The 15,043-nt window shown below is 43.3% G+C and overlaps 2 protein-coding genes across 3 annotated transcripts in view; one reads left to right on the top strand and one right to left on the bottom strand.

Annotated features, from left to right (window-relative positions):
- si:dkey-91i10.2 (uncharacterized protein LOC555224 homolog) overlaps positions 1–6,850 on the top strand; it is a 71,995-nt gene extending 65,145 nt beyond the window's left edge. The window contains exons 7-9 of the mRNA XM_064976703.1: positions 1,280–1,878; positions 2,198–2,343; positions 3,713–6,850. Of these exons, the coding sequence (XP_064832775.1) occupies positions 1,280–1,878; positions 2,198–2,343; positions 3,713–4,532 (1,565 nt within the window). The 3' untranslated portion in view covers positions 4,533–6,850. The remainder of the gene's footprint in view (positions 1–1,279; positions 1,879–2,197; positions 2,344–3,712) is intronic.
- A 219-nt stretch (positions 6,851–7,069) lies between these two features.
- Positions 7,070–11,685, bottom strand: tsn (translin). 2 transcript variants are annotated; one of them, XM_064976701.1, is made up of 6 exons: positions 11,481–11,685; positions 11,116–11,209; positions 9,486–9,582; positions 9,160–9,275; positions 8,830–8,909; positions 7,070–8,686 (listed from the first exon to the last, which is right to left on the bottom strand). In XM_064976701.1, the coding sequence occupies exons 1-6, from the start codon at positions 11,544–11,546 to the stop codon at positions 8,456–8,458; spliced, it is 684 nt and encodes a 227-aa protein (XP_064832773.1). In that variant the 5' UTR covers positions 11,547–11,685; the 3' UTR covers positions 7,070–8,455. The 2 variants fall into 2 exon arrangements, with proteins under 2 accessions (XP_064832773.1, XP_064832774.1); XM_064976702.1 differs by lacking the exons at positions 11,116–11,209; positions 11,481–11,685 and adding an exon at positions 10,644–11,022.
- Between the last annotated feature and the right edge of the window lie 3,358 nt (positions 11,686–15,043).

The following is a 15,043-nucleotide window of genomic DNA, read 5'->3' as shown; positions in this document are numbered from 1 at the left end:
ACATATCTCCTTGCCAAATTACATCATTTGTGCAGCAGCATACAATAGATTTTTGGACCCACCTTGTTGTGCTGTGCTCACTTGAAGGTGGCACGGCGGTCCTTCGTGGGCAAATTTTGTCATTAAAGTCTGGCAATCTCGAGATATATGGCGCTTTCAAGACAACTGGGAACTCAGAAAAAAACAAGGTTGAATCATGATGATGTCATTGATCTTCAGGTCGTAGCTCTAGAAAGAAGCCCGAGTTCCCGACTTACAGTTCCGAGTTGGATGACCAGTCAAAACGGATTTCCCAGCCAGAGCTCGTTTTTTCCGGAATTATATATATATGTATCCCTTTTTCTCCCCAATTTCGTGGTATCCAATTGGTAGTTACAGTCTTGTCTCATCGCTGCAACTCCCGTACAGGCTCAGGACAGGCGAAGGTCGAGAGCCGTGCGTCCTTCAAAACACTACCCAACCAAGCTGCACTGCTTCTTGACACAATGCCCACTTAACTCGGAAGCCAGCCGCACCAATGTGTTGGAGGAATCACCGTACACCTAGCATCCACGTCAACGTGCACTGCACCCGTCCCACCACAGTAGTCGCTAGTGCACGATGGGACAAGGACATCCCTGCCGGCCAAACCCTTCCCTAAACTGGACGACACTGGACCAATTGTGCCCAAAAGTATGATGTTGACATGATCAGTCCAATCAAAGCTACTGTAGATATGTGATTTGATGTCATTTTATCTGTGGGCACTGCTAATGTATCTCTATGGCAGCTCCCAAGGGGCTTAAATTTTCGAGGTCTACCCTTAGAATTGGCGGTGACATACTGTCCCCACTAGTGACAAGAACACAGCTAATCATGGTGCAACTAGAGAACATTACCAACACCTACGCTCTGTATTTCCCCCTGGCTGCCCACCACCACAGAAAGCACTAAGCTAGGCTGAAACACCTGCATCTTGGAGCTTCCTTACTCAAGAAAACAAAAAAGAGACTATGTTTGTATGTGGCTTTATTAACTCAAATTATTATTATTTTTTACATTGTTTGTAAACAGATATGTGACACGTATTAATGTCAAAATAACATGCAAAACAGGTAAGCCTCCCCCCCCCAAAATATATAATGTATAATACATATATTTATTTTTTAGCTAAAAACGTGGGTCTTAAAACAGGTGGCTCCACCTGCCCTGAATGACGGGTCGCCACTGCTTATGTCCCAAAAAACGGTATAACTAAAAGCCTACAACAGTTCACTTCTTGCGTGTGTTTGTCCCACAGCTCCTGCCTCGGTGCGGGTCCGTTCTGAACCCCGCGGTGAAGAGCGTCTAGGGAGTCTGGGTGTGACGCGTGGTGGACAGCACCGCTGGAGCACCGTGAGCAGCCTAAGTGCCGACAGTGGTGTGGTGGGCCTGTGTGACGACCGCGATGATGACGATGAACCCCGGAGAGTACACCACAGTGGAGGGGCCGAGGTGGAAAGGGTGGACAGCGGGATTGGACCCTGCCTGGCCCGCGTCTGGAAGAGACCCTCTGCCTCTCTCAGGGCCTGGGAGGCCCAGAGACCCTGCCCAGACTGTGGCCAGAGAGACGGGCACGGGGTGGCCCGGACAGAGGGTGAGGGGACCGGTATGTGTGAGCGCTGCTCCAAGCTGAGGACGGAGAGGAAGGAAGCCATCTTGGAGTTCCTGAACACGGAGTCAAGTTATGGGGAGGACCTAAGAATCATCAAGGAGGAGTTCTACTGTCCCATGCAGAGCGCCGGGCTGCTGACCTCAGAACAGCTGACCGTGGTGTTCAGCAACGTTCAGGAGCTCATAGACGTCAATGAACGCTTCACTGAACACCTGCAGGAAAGCATCGACCAGGCCTTCGACCAGGTGAGTCAGATAGAACCACCACCAATCAGTCACGTTATTCTTTATCAGTGGTCATTGACTAGGTGATAAGCCTACTTCAGAAAGAATACCAGTCATTCATGTTATCAGTGGCCTGGTGATTCGTCAAAAAGCATAATTGTGGTATAAGTCATGTTGAAAAGTGACACAGTGGCTTGTGGTTGCCCTGTGGTTAATCTCTCGTGTTAGCTAGCTAGCTAGTGCACACAAGTTTTGGTTCTGTGTTCTGAGATTACACTGTGGTCATACTATTGCCCTATAGAGATGTTCTAAATCTATGTCTCTGCTTGTTCCCTTGCAGGGAGATGAGGACCTGCTAACAGTGTGCATTGGAGAGATGTTCCTGGAGTTTGTCAACATGCTGCCAGCCTTCCAGACTTACTGCCTGCAGCAGTCCACCTCTGTCAACATGCTCAACACCCTGGAGAAGGAGAAAGAACTTCTGAGGTAAGGACTGTAAAGTAACACTTCAAAGATCAAGTCACATTTTATTTGTCCCGTACACATATTTTACACACGTTATCGCAGGTGCAGCAAAATGCTTATGTTTCTAGCTCCAACATTGCAGTAATGCTGAACATTAAAAAATGATACACACAAATCCCCCAAAAAGAAAAAAAAAAAATAAGAAATATGTGAATGAGCAATGTCAGAGTCTGGAATATAAATATATACATTATATAAACAAAAATATGTGGACATGCCTTCAATGCCAGGAGAATGCTACTTGCCCGAATGTATAGTGCCAACTATAAAGTTTGGTGGAGAAGGAATAAAGGTCTGGGGCTGTTTTTCATGGTTCGGACTCGGCCCCTTAGTTCCAGTGAAGGGAAATCTTAACACTACAGCATACAATGGCATTCTAGACGATTCTGTGCTTCCAACTTTGTGGTTAACAGTTTGGGGAAGGCCCTTTCCTGTTTCAGCATGACAATGCCCCATGCTGAAAGCGATGTCCATAGAGAAATGATTTGTTGAGATCTGTGTGGAATAACTTGACTGGTCTACACAGAGCTCTGACCTCAACACCATCGAACACCTTTGGGATGAATTGGAATGCCGACTGCGATTGACTTGTTGGATAGGTGGCATCCTATAACGGTCCCTACATTGAAAATCACTGAGCTCTTCAGTAAGGCCGTTCTACTGGCAATGTTTGGCTATGGAGATTGCATGGCTGTGTGCTCTATTTTATACACCTGTCAGCAACGGGTGTGGCTGAAATAGCTGAATCCACTCATTTGAAGGGGAGTCCATATACTTGTATATATATAGTGTAGAAGCCATTTTTCAGCCTCTCAGTCTCAGATTTGATGCGCCTGTATATTGGTAGTTTATACTGTATGGGTACTTGCAGGATTTTATCAACTATTGTTTTCTGTATTATAGTTACAAATACGGGAACTTTGGTTTTTAATTTTTCCTTATTCAAGATTGAGATCAAGTGAAAAAGAATGTGTTGTTTTGGAAATTTCCACTGAGCAGAATTATCTTCTGTGCTCTAAGAGCAGAAGAACAGTAACTTGGAACCCTAAGTTCCCACTACGCTGTGTTATTCTTAATGGAAGAGACAGAAGGCTGTCATTAATTCATAACTGGACCTATTCTGAGAACGGTGATGAAGTCATTACTATTTTTAGACCCAGGCAACTACTTCACATCTCACCTTTAATGACTCACCCTGTATTGTCTTGTGATTCCCACTGCTCTCAACTTTACAATTAAATCTGAGACTCTCTGGCCTACGATCACAATTAAACAGTATGTTAATATCACTCTGTCTCTCTCCTTCTCTCTCGCTCTCTCCCTCTCTCAGGATCTTCCTGGACGTGTCCCAGAATGACAACACAGCCCTGCGGCGTATGAACCTGCGCTCTTTCCTCATGGCTCCCCTTCAGAGGGTCACCAAGTACCCCCTCCTCCTGAGCCGCATCAGCAAGGTCACCATGGAGTGCCACCCCGACCATGGCCGTCTCCGAGAGGCCAAGAGCCGCGTGGAGTCTCACCTGGAGCACATCAACATGAAGACCAAGCAGGAAGGAACCCTGACCTGGACTCTGCGTTCCTTTCGCCGCGACAGCCGCAAAAACCGCGAGGTCATTAACATCGAGATGCGGGAGATGTCCATGAAGACTGTGGGCTGGGCCAGGGAGAACACGCGCTTTGTCATGGAGGGGCCCCTGCAGCTCTCCCAGCCTGCAGACGGACAGTGGGTGAAGAAGGGCAGTAAAGGCCTCAAGTTCCAGAACATCCAGAGTCTGTTGATGGTGCGTACGCAGCGGCCTGGAGAGGGTCTGTCTCAGATGGACGGCGAGGCCAAGGTGGAGCAGCAGGAGCACGGCGTGTATGACGGTGTGCTGGTGCTCATCAAAGACAAGAGCAGTGGGAGGTTCACCGTGCTCAGAGAACCCATCCACCTGGCCAACTGTGTGGTGTCGGGCGACCCTGACTGCGAGGACACCTTTGAGGTGCTGGACATACGTAAGGAGGCCTTTGTTTTTAGGGCATCAGATAAACCCCGAACGCAGCAGTGGTTCCGGCAAATCAAGAGGTATACCCGTGACCTGGGGCTGTGGAGGAAGAGGCGGAACGCACTCCCCAATATTATGATGAACACAAACCAGGGCAGGTCCTGAGACTGAGGGACACCGTTTCCCTGGCTGGATACCAGTGTATATAGATGTACTACTACAGGAAAAAGAATTGACCATGCTTCTGGATGGTGAAGCGATTTGTTTCTGAGGTTTTAGGGTGTGATTTGTGAGGTTCCATGTTATGATGAGGATAGCACTTTTTTCTAAGAAAAACTGCAAGTGCACCATACTGTAACGAAACGTATGAAGGTATAGTTTTTAGCTTCTGTCTAAAAATTATCAGCCACTTGGATGACCAAAAAAGGAGACTTGGTTGGGAACACTGCTGGCCTTGGTTGTCAAAACTGTTTGCTCTTGAAGAAAGAGATGTTTTCAGTATACTGACTGACTGGTGTCTGTGTTGAAAAGCATGGTTGAAGTTGATGATTGAAAAAAACATGACTCTGTAATGCTAATGAAAATGCACAAATTAGTGAAAAACTACTGTTAAATTATACAATGGGGACTTGGACTACAGCTTAGTAAAAAAAGACAGGAACTTTTATTTTACCTGACTAAGGTAAGTCAAAATCACTGGCCTCTTCCCCCTTTCTTTTGCCCTCTGTGTCAGAAGCAATGTCCACTGCCAGCAGAGATCTGAGAAATGGCATCCATAGTAGGAAGTCTGTCAGTGACTTCCTACTATGGATGCTGTGCAGACAGTGTCTGTCAGACAGTTTGAACCCTGGGTTGTGGACATACTTGTATCAGAGGAGGCTGGTGGGAGGAGCTATAGGAGAACAGGCTCATTGTAAGCGCTTAAATGGAATGATTGGAACGGAGTCAAACGTGGTTTCCATGTTTGATGTGTTCGATACCATTCCATGTATTCTCGCCATTACAGTAAGCCTGTCCGCCTATAGTGCCCCCCACCAGCCTCCACTGATTTGTATCACTGTGCTGAGTGGGCTCAAGTCACAAAGAAGCAATAAATTGTGCAATTTTAGCTATTTATTTTAGTTTCTCCACATCTGGTCAGACTTCGTAATTATGGGAAATCGAGAGCTTATTATGCCACCTATGACTGGAAGTGATGTTATTGACACAGATGAGCTACAGAGGTTCGGCCCTAGAATAATGTGCACTTGAACTTCAAGCCTAGGCCTGGTTTGGCCCCTACCAGTATTGTCAACTGTTTATTCAAACTCTCAAAGCCTTTACCTGTACCTGAATGTGGTAGTACAGCATGGCCAAAGTGGAGATTTAGAAAGGCCTCAAACATGGATCAACCTGGACCATGAGTTTAGTAGCTAAAGCTGACAGTAGCGCCAGTCAAATGTCTTCACAGTGTGCTGTTCCATGACAATCAGATGGGGAAATGGTGAGCTTTTGTTCCTTGGGTTTTTATTTCACTCTAAATGAACAAAAGCATTTATTCTGTTGCCAGTCACAGTAATGTTGATAAAACTATGAGTATCTGGAAATGGTCATCAAGTCAGACCGCCCTCTGCCCCGAGGTAGCAGCAGAAAGACACTTAAAAAGCCTGCTTACATAGCCTGGTTATACCAGTGTGAACACTACATTCACCAATCTGAAATTTAGTGAAATCTTTTTGGATGCCAGAATTTCCAGGCAGTTCTAATCCCTCCATCGACTGCTAGTGTTCCTACATTATGTCATAGATTACCTGTGCCCTTATCTCAAGTGTGACTTCCCTTCTCCTAAAATCTGTTTTTGTGTCTGATGTTTCTGAATCTGAAGGCACTTTATAATTAAGACTACAAAGTAGATCCATATTATGGTGCGACTGTCACTCTTCAACAACGCTATCTGCCAATCATGATTTCAAAAGCTTTATTCTGTCGGTTGTGTTGTTTATTCACAGAACTCTTTATGTTAGGGAAACATATAGGACCACAGCTGACTACATACAGCAGGTCAAGGCAATACTTCTTATCAAACAAATTTAACCTCCATATACTGTTTAGTCCAGGAGTAGCATAGGTTAAGGGAGGTAGTGAATCACTGTTTTTGGACAGAGAATGATGTACGGAGTGGACTACTGCCTGTCTCTTACTGTTCATCACTTTCCAATGGCGCTAGCACTGTTACAATCATAGAATTAGAATCTCATTCTATTTCAAGAATCTCATTTGATTTGTATTGTTTGAATTCTTTCAGCTTCCATCTTGTTCCACTAAATGATTACTACCGTATATGGGAAGACCGATGCTGTGTAAACATTTTGAAAATATCCGAGACCTGCTGGACTGTCAAATGTTTTTCCTCTGCATTTTAGACCTGTGATATTTCCTTTATGTAAGATTTTGTGAATTATATTAAAAAATGACATGTTAAATACATTTTTCTTTGTACTTGACCCATTTCCACTTATTGCTATCCATTGTGCTTTGAGTCATCAAGTCATATTCTGAAATAGTGAAAGAGGTGTTCTTGTATGCTAATAAGGCGTGGTTAATTCATAAAAGGAACAAGGCAATTATTGGACTTACGTGTTTGGACAGAAGTCTCTCTTTACGAGAGCAATCAGTGAAAAGTGCTTCTTTGACACCAACTAGGACAAATTAGACAAAACACCTTTAGCTAGAAATATTTACTTGGAACATTTTCAAATTCAGAAATAAAATACAATATTCCTTTAAATCAGATGGAATTGTTTGTAAGCAATCACAAATACCCTTTTTACGAAAACAAAAAAAGCACATAGGAAAAAGTGCAACAATACAGTCAATTATATTTACTACAATTCAACTACAGTACATATGCATTAGAATCATAGAAGTTGGCCATAACAATGTATCAAAATCAATATTTTAAGACTGAAAGCTTTGCCATGAATGAAGTACAGTATTTTCCTGTCTCTAAATGGCAATGCCATGTCTGCAGTGTACATAGCCGAGTGATTAGAAGCCATTAGACATTGTCAATACCATTCTGACCTGAATTGGACATCAATTGTAATTCCTAGATTCCTGTCCTCGCCTTGTCAAGGCATATTGGGGCAGAAGACCTGGGGTTCTTCTCCTCAGATACTTCTCCAATGCATTTTGAGGAGGCAAGGACAGAGGAATCAAGGAAATAGAATTGACATTAACCCTGGCTCTTTAGGTTCCTCGTCCTCTCCTTGCTTCCCTCTGTATTGAGAAAGACAGAGGAGCCCGAACAGAAAATGAGAAATTAAGGGAAGACTTGAGAAAGAGATGCAATGTTTCAGGAAATCAGAGTAAGGAACAGGAAATTAGTCTGGAGTCACAACAGTTATTACTAAATGAGATATGAATTGCAAGCAAGAACATGGCGGAAATGGCAAATAAGAAAGCCAGACACGTAGAATCAAGTGGCCTTAGACCTGCACTTCCCCCTTGCCGTTTCTTTGCTGGATGTTTTAACATTAAGATATCAACCGTGAGCAGAACATTCAAAGACTAAACAAGCCAAAAGCAAGTTCTTGTGTTATATCAGATGGTTTTTGGTAGAAAAACAGCACATCAACCAAATGTTTTATTTGCTCAACTCAAAAATTAAGCACTTTTTCAACACCGTAGTCATAACAATTTATTTTCTCTTGGATGGAAATGTACACCCTGTCAGCACCCCCTAAAATGAAATGAACATGAATAATTCAATACATAGATGGTGACCTGTACAAAATATATGAAAAGCAAAAACAGCAAACTTAACAGGCATACAGTATGTTGGACATTAAATGAACATTTCCAATCACCAGTATCAAACTGCAACAACCCCTCCCCTTCAAACAACTGTGCCTATAAAAGGCTTTCCAATCCCACTGACAGACTCATTCCCTCACATGCACTTCTCCAGACACACATCAGTCTGTCCTAGGCTGTGGGGGCCACAGACCTCCTATTCCTGTTTTCCAGCAGGTCAAGACTCCACTGTCCCAGTCATGGAGAGGTCAGGTCCCAGCCTAGGGTAGCGCCCTGGCCCCACATCCTCAGCTCTACTTGTCTCCCCCAGCCTCCAGCTCCTTGGACAAGCCGCGGATAGACAGGTCGTAGACCACCTCTTCTATCTTCTTCACATCGTACTTGAGGCCATCGTAGCGCTTACGCAGGGGGTCATTCTTGAGGTTGAGCAGGCGGAAGCCTGAGTCCAGCTCGTTGATGAAGTTGGAGATGCGGAGGGGCCGGCTATAGTCCCCTGCTGTGACGCTGTTGACTGCCAGGCGAGACTAGAGAGAACAGGTGAGTTTATTCAAGTAGATAATCATTTTAATTAACCATCATATATTATCGAAAAAAACACATGTACATTTTGTATAAACCAATGTACTGATATATTAAAATGGTACAATGCCACTCAATTCATTCTCACCAGTTCACTGGCCATGATCAGCACACCTGCCAGGTAGTCCTCAACATCCAGATGGAATCCCTTCTCTCTCACCACCTCAACTACAATAAATAGGGAAAATGTTTGACTACCACAGCACTACCTGACTGCGATTGACAGAGGAACAGTCTGCAATTGCACCCATTGCCTTGAGAAAAGATCAACTCAAGGTCATGGGTACATTCATTTTAGCTTGCCTAGTGCAATGGGTGGGAGGAGATTTAACATTGGAATGGTCTAAAATGTTCAAACTCCATCCACTGGGGTACCGGGCGAGCTAAAACAAAGGCACCCAAATGAACTGACACCTACTTCCTAGTATTTGTGCCACTTCTTCGCGTGTCACCAGAGACTCACTCTCCAGGTAGACCACGAATGCTGCCAGGAAGGCCAGGCGCTGCAGAACAAACCTCCAGTGCTCATGGAACCTAGAAGCAGAGTAGAGGATGGAAAATGACATGTTAGTTTGTCCTTTCAATATCAAGGAGAGAAGACAGACAATATCACTCCATAACTGAACATGGTAATAAAGAGACTTGTAATTTCCCTTATGAATGTCATTCTGTGGACAGGGAATTGTGAATAAGTTGTTGCGAAAAAAGTAGCCAACTTTAGATTCACCCATGTGTAGGGCCTACCTGTAGTACTGGTCCACTGGGAATTTGGTTTTGAGTTCTCCAAGGTGTGTCCTGACTGTACAAAACAGTTCCCTGGCCTTTTGGCACTTACTGGGAACTAGTGTGACAGACAGGGGGACAAGACAGAGACATTTATGTAGCTACATGCAGTACTGCTCCACAGGGAATCTGGTTTTGATCTCTCTAAAGTACATCCAGACTGTGCTAAACAGTTCCTGTGCAATTGCACACTTACTGGGAACTAGTGTGACAGGACAAAACAGAAACAGTTATGACAAGATGACAGAGAACCTGCAAAGCAGTGAGTCAATCTGTAAAATAAGCCATCACACGTGATAGTGAATAGAACTCCGGACTAGGAGTAAAACAGAAGAAAACAGACCAAAACCAGGAGGGACTACATGAACTTGCCACTTCTGTCATCATGAAGTGCTTTGAGAGGCTAGTCAAAGACCACAACACCTCCTCCCTTCCAGACACACTCAAACTTCTCCAATTCATCTACCGCCCTGACAGATCCACGGACAACGCAATCACCACTGCACTTCCCTCACCCACCCGAACAAGACATCATGCAAAACTACAAATCCCTGCAAGCTCCAGCACATCATCCCTAGCGTATGCCTTTGCTAACAGCTATTGTGTCCATTTAAAACTTGTGAGCCGAGTGGCGCAGCGGTCTAAGGCACTGCAGTGCTAGTGGTGACACTACAGACCCGGGTTCAACCCCAGGTTGTGTTGCAGCCGGCTGTGACCGGGAGACCCATAAGGCGGCTCACAATTGGCCCAGCGTCATCCGGGTTAGGGGAGGGTTTGGCCAGCCGGGAGGTCCTTGTCCCATCTTGTGGCAGGCCGGGGCGCATGCACGCTGACTTCAGTTGCATGGCGTTTCCTACGACACATTGGTGCGGCTGGCTTCTGGGTTAAGCGAGCAGTGTGTCAAAAAGCACTGCGGCTTGGCAGGGTTGCGTTTCCGAGGACGCATGCCTCTCGACCTTCCCCTCTGCGAGTCCATACGGGATTTGCAGCGATGGTAGAAAATGGGGTAAAAAGTACAAAATAAATACTGCACAAGACAGTTCACAGAATTGTACATTTAAAGATATGTAGCCAATCTGTTCAGTGCTAACATTAGCTAGTTAATCCAGAGATTCTTACCTTTGCCTCTATTCGGCATTCTCACCCAGATCATCATGGCATTTGTCGTTGTTTATGATGAGCAGGTAATTAACATTTCATATTTTTGTGGGGAGAATAAGTCACCTTGTCTTAGAGAGATTTACACGGTACACGAAATACAACCCTTATTTTGGGGGAAATTAATGGTGGAAAAACGATTGAAACCATTTCCCTGTTTGACCGCTCGGTTTTATGGGTATTATGACTCATACTGTGGTACGCTATAGACACCACTAGTCAGCTACGTGTCCCCCGACGTAGATGTATCATTGTCACAGTTGTTAATTAGATATTACTTATTTGTATTGTTTTTATTTCACTTTGTGCTGCATTGTTGGAGCTGTAATTACATCTGACTATTAGCCCAGATTCTCTAATAAGAAACGTTTTGGTTGAAAAATGTTTCGCTACGGTGCAATAACGAATGTACCCCATGTGATTGGGCACTCACTCTCTTTGAATCCAGATGGTTGATGGACACTTTGAAGTAGTGTCAGGATCTCCCTCGCTGTCTGTTCCAGAACCTGGACCACTTTTCGAATGTCCTGGAAGATAACATGAGCCGTTAGCTGGGTAGACAACGGTATGAATTTGCAAAAACAAAATGCATGCATGTGTCCTCCTAACAATTGCAATGACTGTAGTTAGCTGCTAGCTAGCTATATAGCAAATGTCTGCAAAACATTTCTTGCACGCAGTTTACCATACAGCGCATTTTAAGTGAACATGTTATTCAATGCCAGCCTCACTGACTGTACAACTGAGTCAAATGCTAGCTTTGCAGTTCTGAGCTAGCTCGGTAGACAGAAACATTACCTCTCTTATTTCTTGATCCGCACTCAGAAAACCCTGAATGTAACTGAACATTTCCGGGACAGACATCTTTCTACAAATTATTGTATTTTGTAAAGGATATGGTAACTAGTTTTCTTTTGCACAATGAATCAAAACAGTTGGTAGCTAAACAAAAAAATACCAATGCGTGCACATGGGTCCTTCGTAAATGTGTCGCTTTGAGGTGATGTCATCATTCTCCCATATCGATTTTTTTTTTGCATCACCAAATTATGACCAAGATAATGAAAATCTACGTTGTTGAATAATATTAAAACATGAAAACGTTTGATTGTTGTGTTTGTCTCTTTGAGAATCAGTAAAACACATCAATCTAAAAGTAAAATACAAGCAAAATTGTTTTATATAGATCATATTTATCAACAGGCCTACCTGGTTAATATACAAATATTTTGAAATGCTGAATATATGCAGTAAAAACATTTGTGTAGCAAAAAACAGCAGACAAAAGTCCTGTAACAAGACTGTGAATACCTCTTTTCTACAAAGACCAAAGGAGCCATATTAGTAAAGTGCTTCAATTCACACAACACAAAGCCCTATTTGTGACACAGTCAGTAATGTCGCAGTAATATCCTTTCTATTGTTTGCTTGGTTACTCCTGGTCATACTGTACACTAGCCTATCAGCAGGCCAGCACAATGTGGCTGGTTTCTAGGTGTTCCCAGTCTCTGATGGACTGTGTTCTGAGGGTTCTGAAGTGTAGTATCCTTGTTCTTGGCTGTGGCTGCCTTGTCGCTTGGTGCTCAGATCAGTTTCTCTCTCTCTGGTGCTTTCTCCATCTCTGTGTAGTAGTCCAGGGCCTTTACGCACCGAGTCTATGACGTGCTGCTACAGGGGCACAGAGAGGAAAAGGGTCACTCTGGAGAGGTTTACACAAATATGTCTGCTTGAGTTGGGCTAGTGCATACTGTACTCGATACCATCTACTGCATCTTGCCTATGCCGTTCTGTACCATCACTCATTCATATATTTTTTATGTACATACAGTGGGGCTTTGGTCACCTTGTCCCTGTCCATGAATGGAGTCACAGGAAGACCCTCCAGCTTCTCCATGTCACCACAAGGGAGAGCAGTGGAGAACAGGATGTGGTGAGAAAATCCACACCACAGACTTAATTAGTATTATCCACTCTATTCTCCATTCAGAAGGAAGCAGTGTTTTAGCCATGATTTATATGCATAGTCATGTGTATATTGGAACATAACCAATATCTGGGTTGTTGTGGTTAGTTACCTGGTTGTAGAACTCCTCCTGCAGGAGGCAGTCCAACCAGGGCTCAGCCACGTCCATGGGCCGTGTCTCGTTGAAGTCACTCACTTTGATCATGATCATTATCAGCTGGAAGGAGACAGGGGAACATAACCATCACTTTAATCCAGATGGAAAGATTCCCAGGCATTCAACTGGATCTCATTATGCCTTATATCAGTGGCCAGGATGCATCGAAGAATAATACATCAAATGTATTGAGTTCCCTTATGGAAAAATCACATGAAATTCACATATGATCTCATGTGTGAAGTTAATGTGATAACGTGATAACATACAGTTGAAGTCAGAAGTTTACATACACCTTAGCCAAATACATTTAAATTCAGTTTCACAATTCCTGACATTTAATCCTAGGTAAATTCCCTGTCTTAGGTCAGTTAGGATCACCACTTTATTTTAAGAATGTGAAATGTCAGAATAATAGTAGAGTGATTTATTTCAGCTTTTATATATCTTTCATCACATTCCCAGTGGGTCAGAAGTTTACATCCACTCAATTATTATTTGGTAACATTGCCTTTAAATGGTTTAACTTGGGTCGAATGTTTCAGGTAGCCTTCCACAAGCTTCTCACAATAAGTTTGGTGAATTTTGGCCCATTCCTCCTGACAGAGCTGGTGTAACTAAGTCAGGTTTGTAGGCCTCCTTGCTTGCACACACACACACGTTTTCAGTTCTGCCCACAAATTTTCTATGGGATTAAGGTCAGGGATTCGTGATGGCACTCCAATACATTGACTTTGTTGTCCTTAAGCCATTTTGCAACAAATTTGGAAGTAAGCTTGGGATCATTATCCATTTGGAAGACCCATTTGTGACCAAGCTTGAACTTCCTGACTGATGTCTTGAGATCAATATCTTCATATCAATATGTCTTGCTTCAATATATCCACATAATTTTCCTACCTTATGATGCCATCTATTTTGTGAAGTGCACCAGTCCCTTCTGCAGCAAAGCACCAACACAACATGATATTGCCACCCCCGTGCTTCATGGTTGGGATGGTGTTCTTCGGCTGCAAGCCTCCCCCTTTTTCCTCCAAACATAACAATGGTCATTATGGCCCAAAAGTTTATTTTTGTTTCATCAGACCAGAGGACATTTCTCCAAAAAGTACGATATTTGTTCCCATGTGCAGTTGCAAACTGTAGTGTGGCTTTTTTATGGCGGTTTTGGAGCAGTGGCTTCTTCCTTGCTGAGCCGCCTTTCAGGTTATGTCGATATTGGACTTGTTTTACTGTGGATATAGATACTTTTGTACCTGTTCCCTCCAGCATCTTCACAAAGTCATTTGCTGTTGTTCTGGGATTGTTTTGCACTTTTCACACCAAAGTACGTTCATCTCTAGGGGAGAGAACGCGTCTCCTTCCTGAGCGGTATGACTGCTCCTTGGTCCCATGGTGTTAATACTTGCGTACTATTGTTTGTACAGATGAACATGGTATCTTCAGGCATTTGGAAATTGCTCCCAAGGATGAACAAGACTTGTGGAGGTCTACAATTCTTTTTCTGGGGGTCTTGACTGATTTCTTTTGATTTTCCCATGATGTCAAGCAAAGAGGCACCGAGTTTGAAGGTAGGTCTTGAAATATATCCACAGGTACACCTCCAATTGACTCAAATGATGCCAATTAGCCTATCAGAAGCTTCTAAAGCCATGACATCATTTTCTGGAATTTTCCAAGCTGTTTAAAGGCACAGTCAACTTAGTATATGTAAACTTCTGACCCACTGAAATTGTGATATGGTGAATTTTAATTGAAATAATCTGTCTGTAAACAATTTTTAGGAAAATTAACATGCACAAAGTAGATGTCCTTACCGACTTGCCAAAACTATAGTTTGTTAACAAGAAATTTGTGGAGTGGTTGAGAAACGAGTTTTAATGACTCCAACCTAATTATATAAACTTCCGACTTCAACTGTAAACCTACATGTGAGTACATGTGAGAACACGATCTCATGTGAAATAAATTTGTCAACATGGGAATGCAAAATTTCAACGTGATACCATGACACTACATGTGACAACATTTGAGCATTAATTCAATTTAAACAGTCATGATCCCCATCAGGTTTTGTAAAGTTTCCATTTTGTTCCAGGGACGTTCTTAGAATGTTGTGGCATGGAGGTTTTTGCCTATTTGCTATGAAAATATAGTAAATCTACAACTACTTACTGTATTTTTACAGCTAAATTCAGGTCTTAATGTTAAAGGACTGTATGCTGATTACTTGGGACTCAA

This window comes from Oncorhynchus masou, chromosome 10, assembly GCF_036934945.1.
Source record: "Oncorhynchus masou masou isolate Uvic2021 chromosome 10, UVic_Omas_1.1, whole genome shotgun sequence".
Lineage (NCBI taxonomy): Eukaryota > Metazoa > Chordata > Actinopteri > Salmoniformes > Salmonidae > Oncorhynchus > Oncorhynchus masou.
This window is presented reverse-complemented; position numbering and strand designations above follow the sequence as displayed.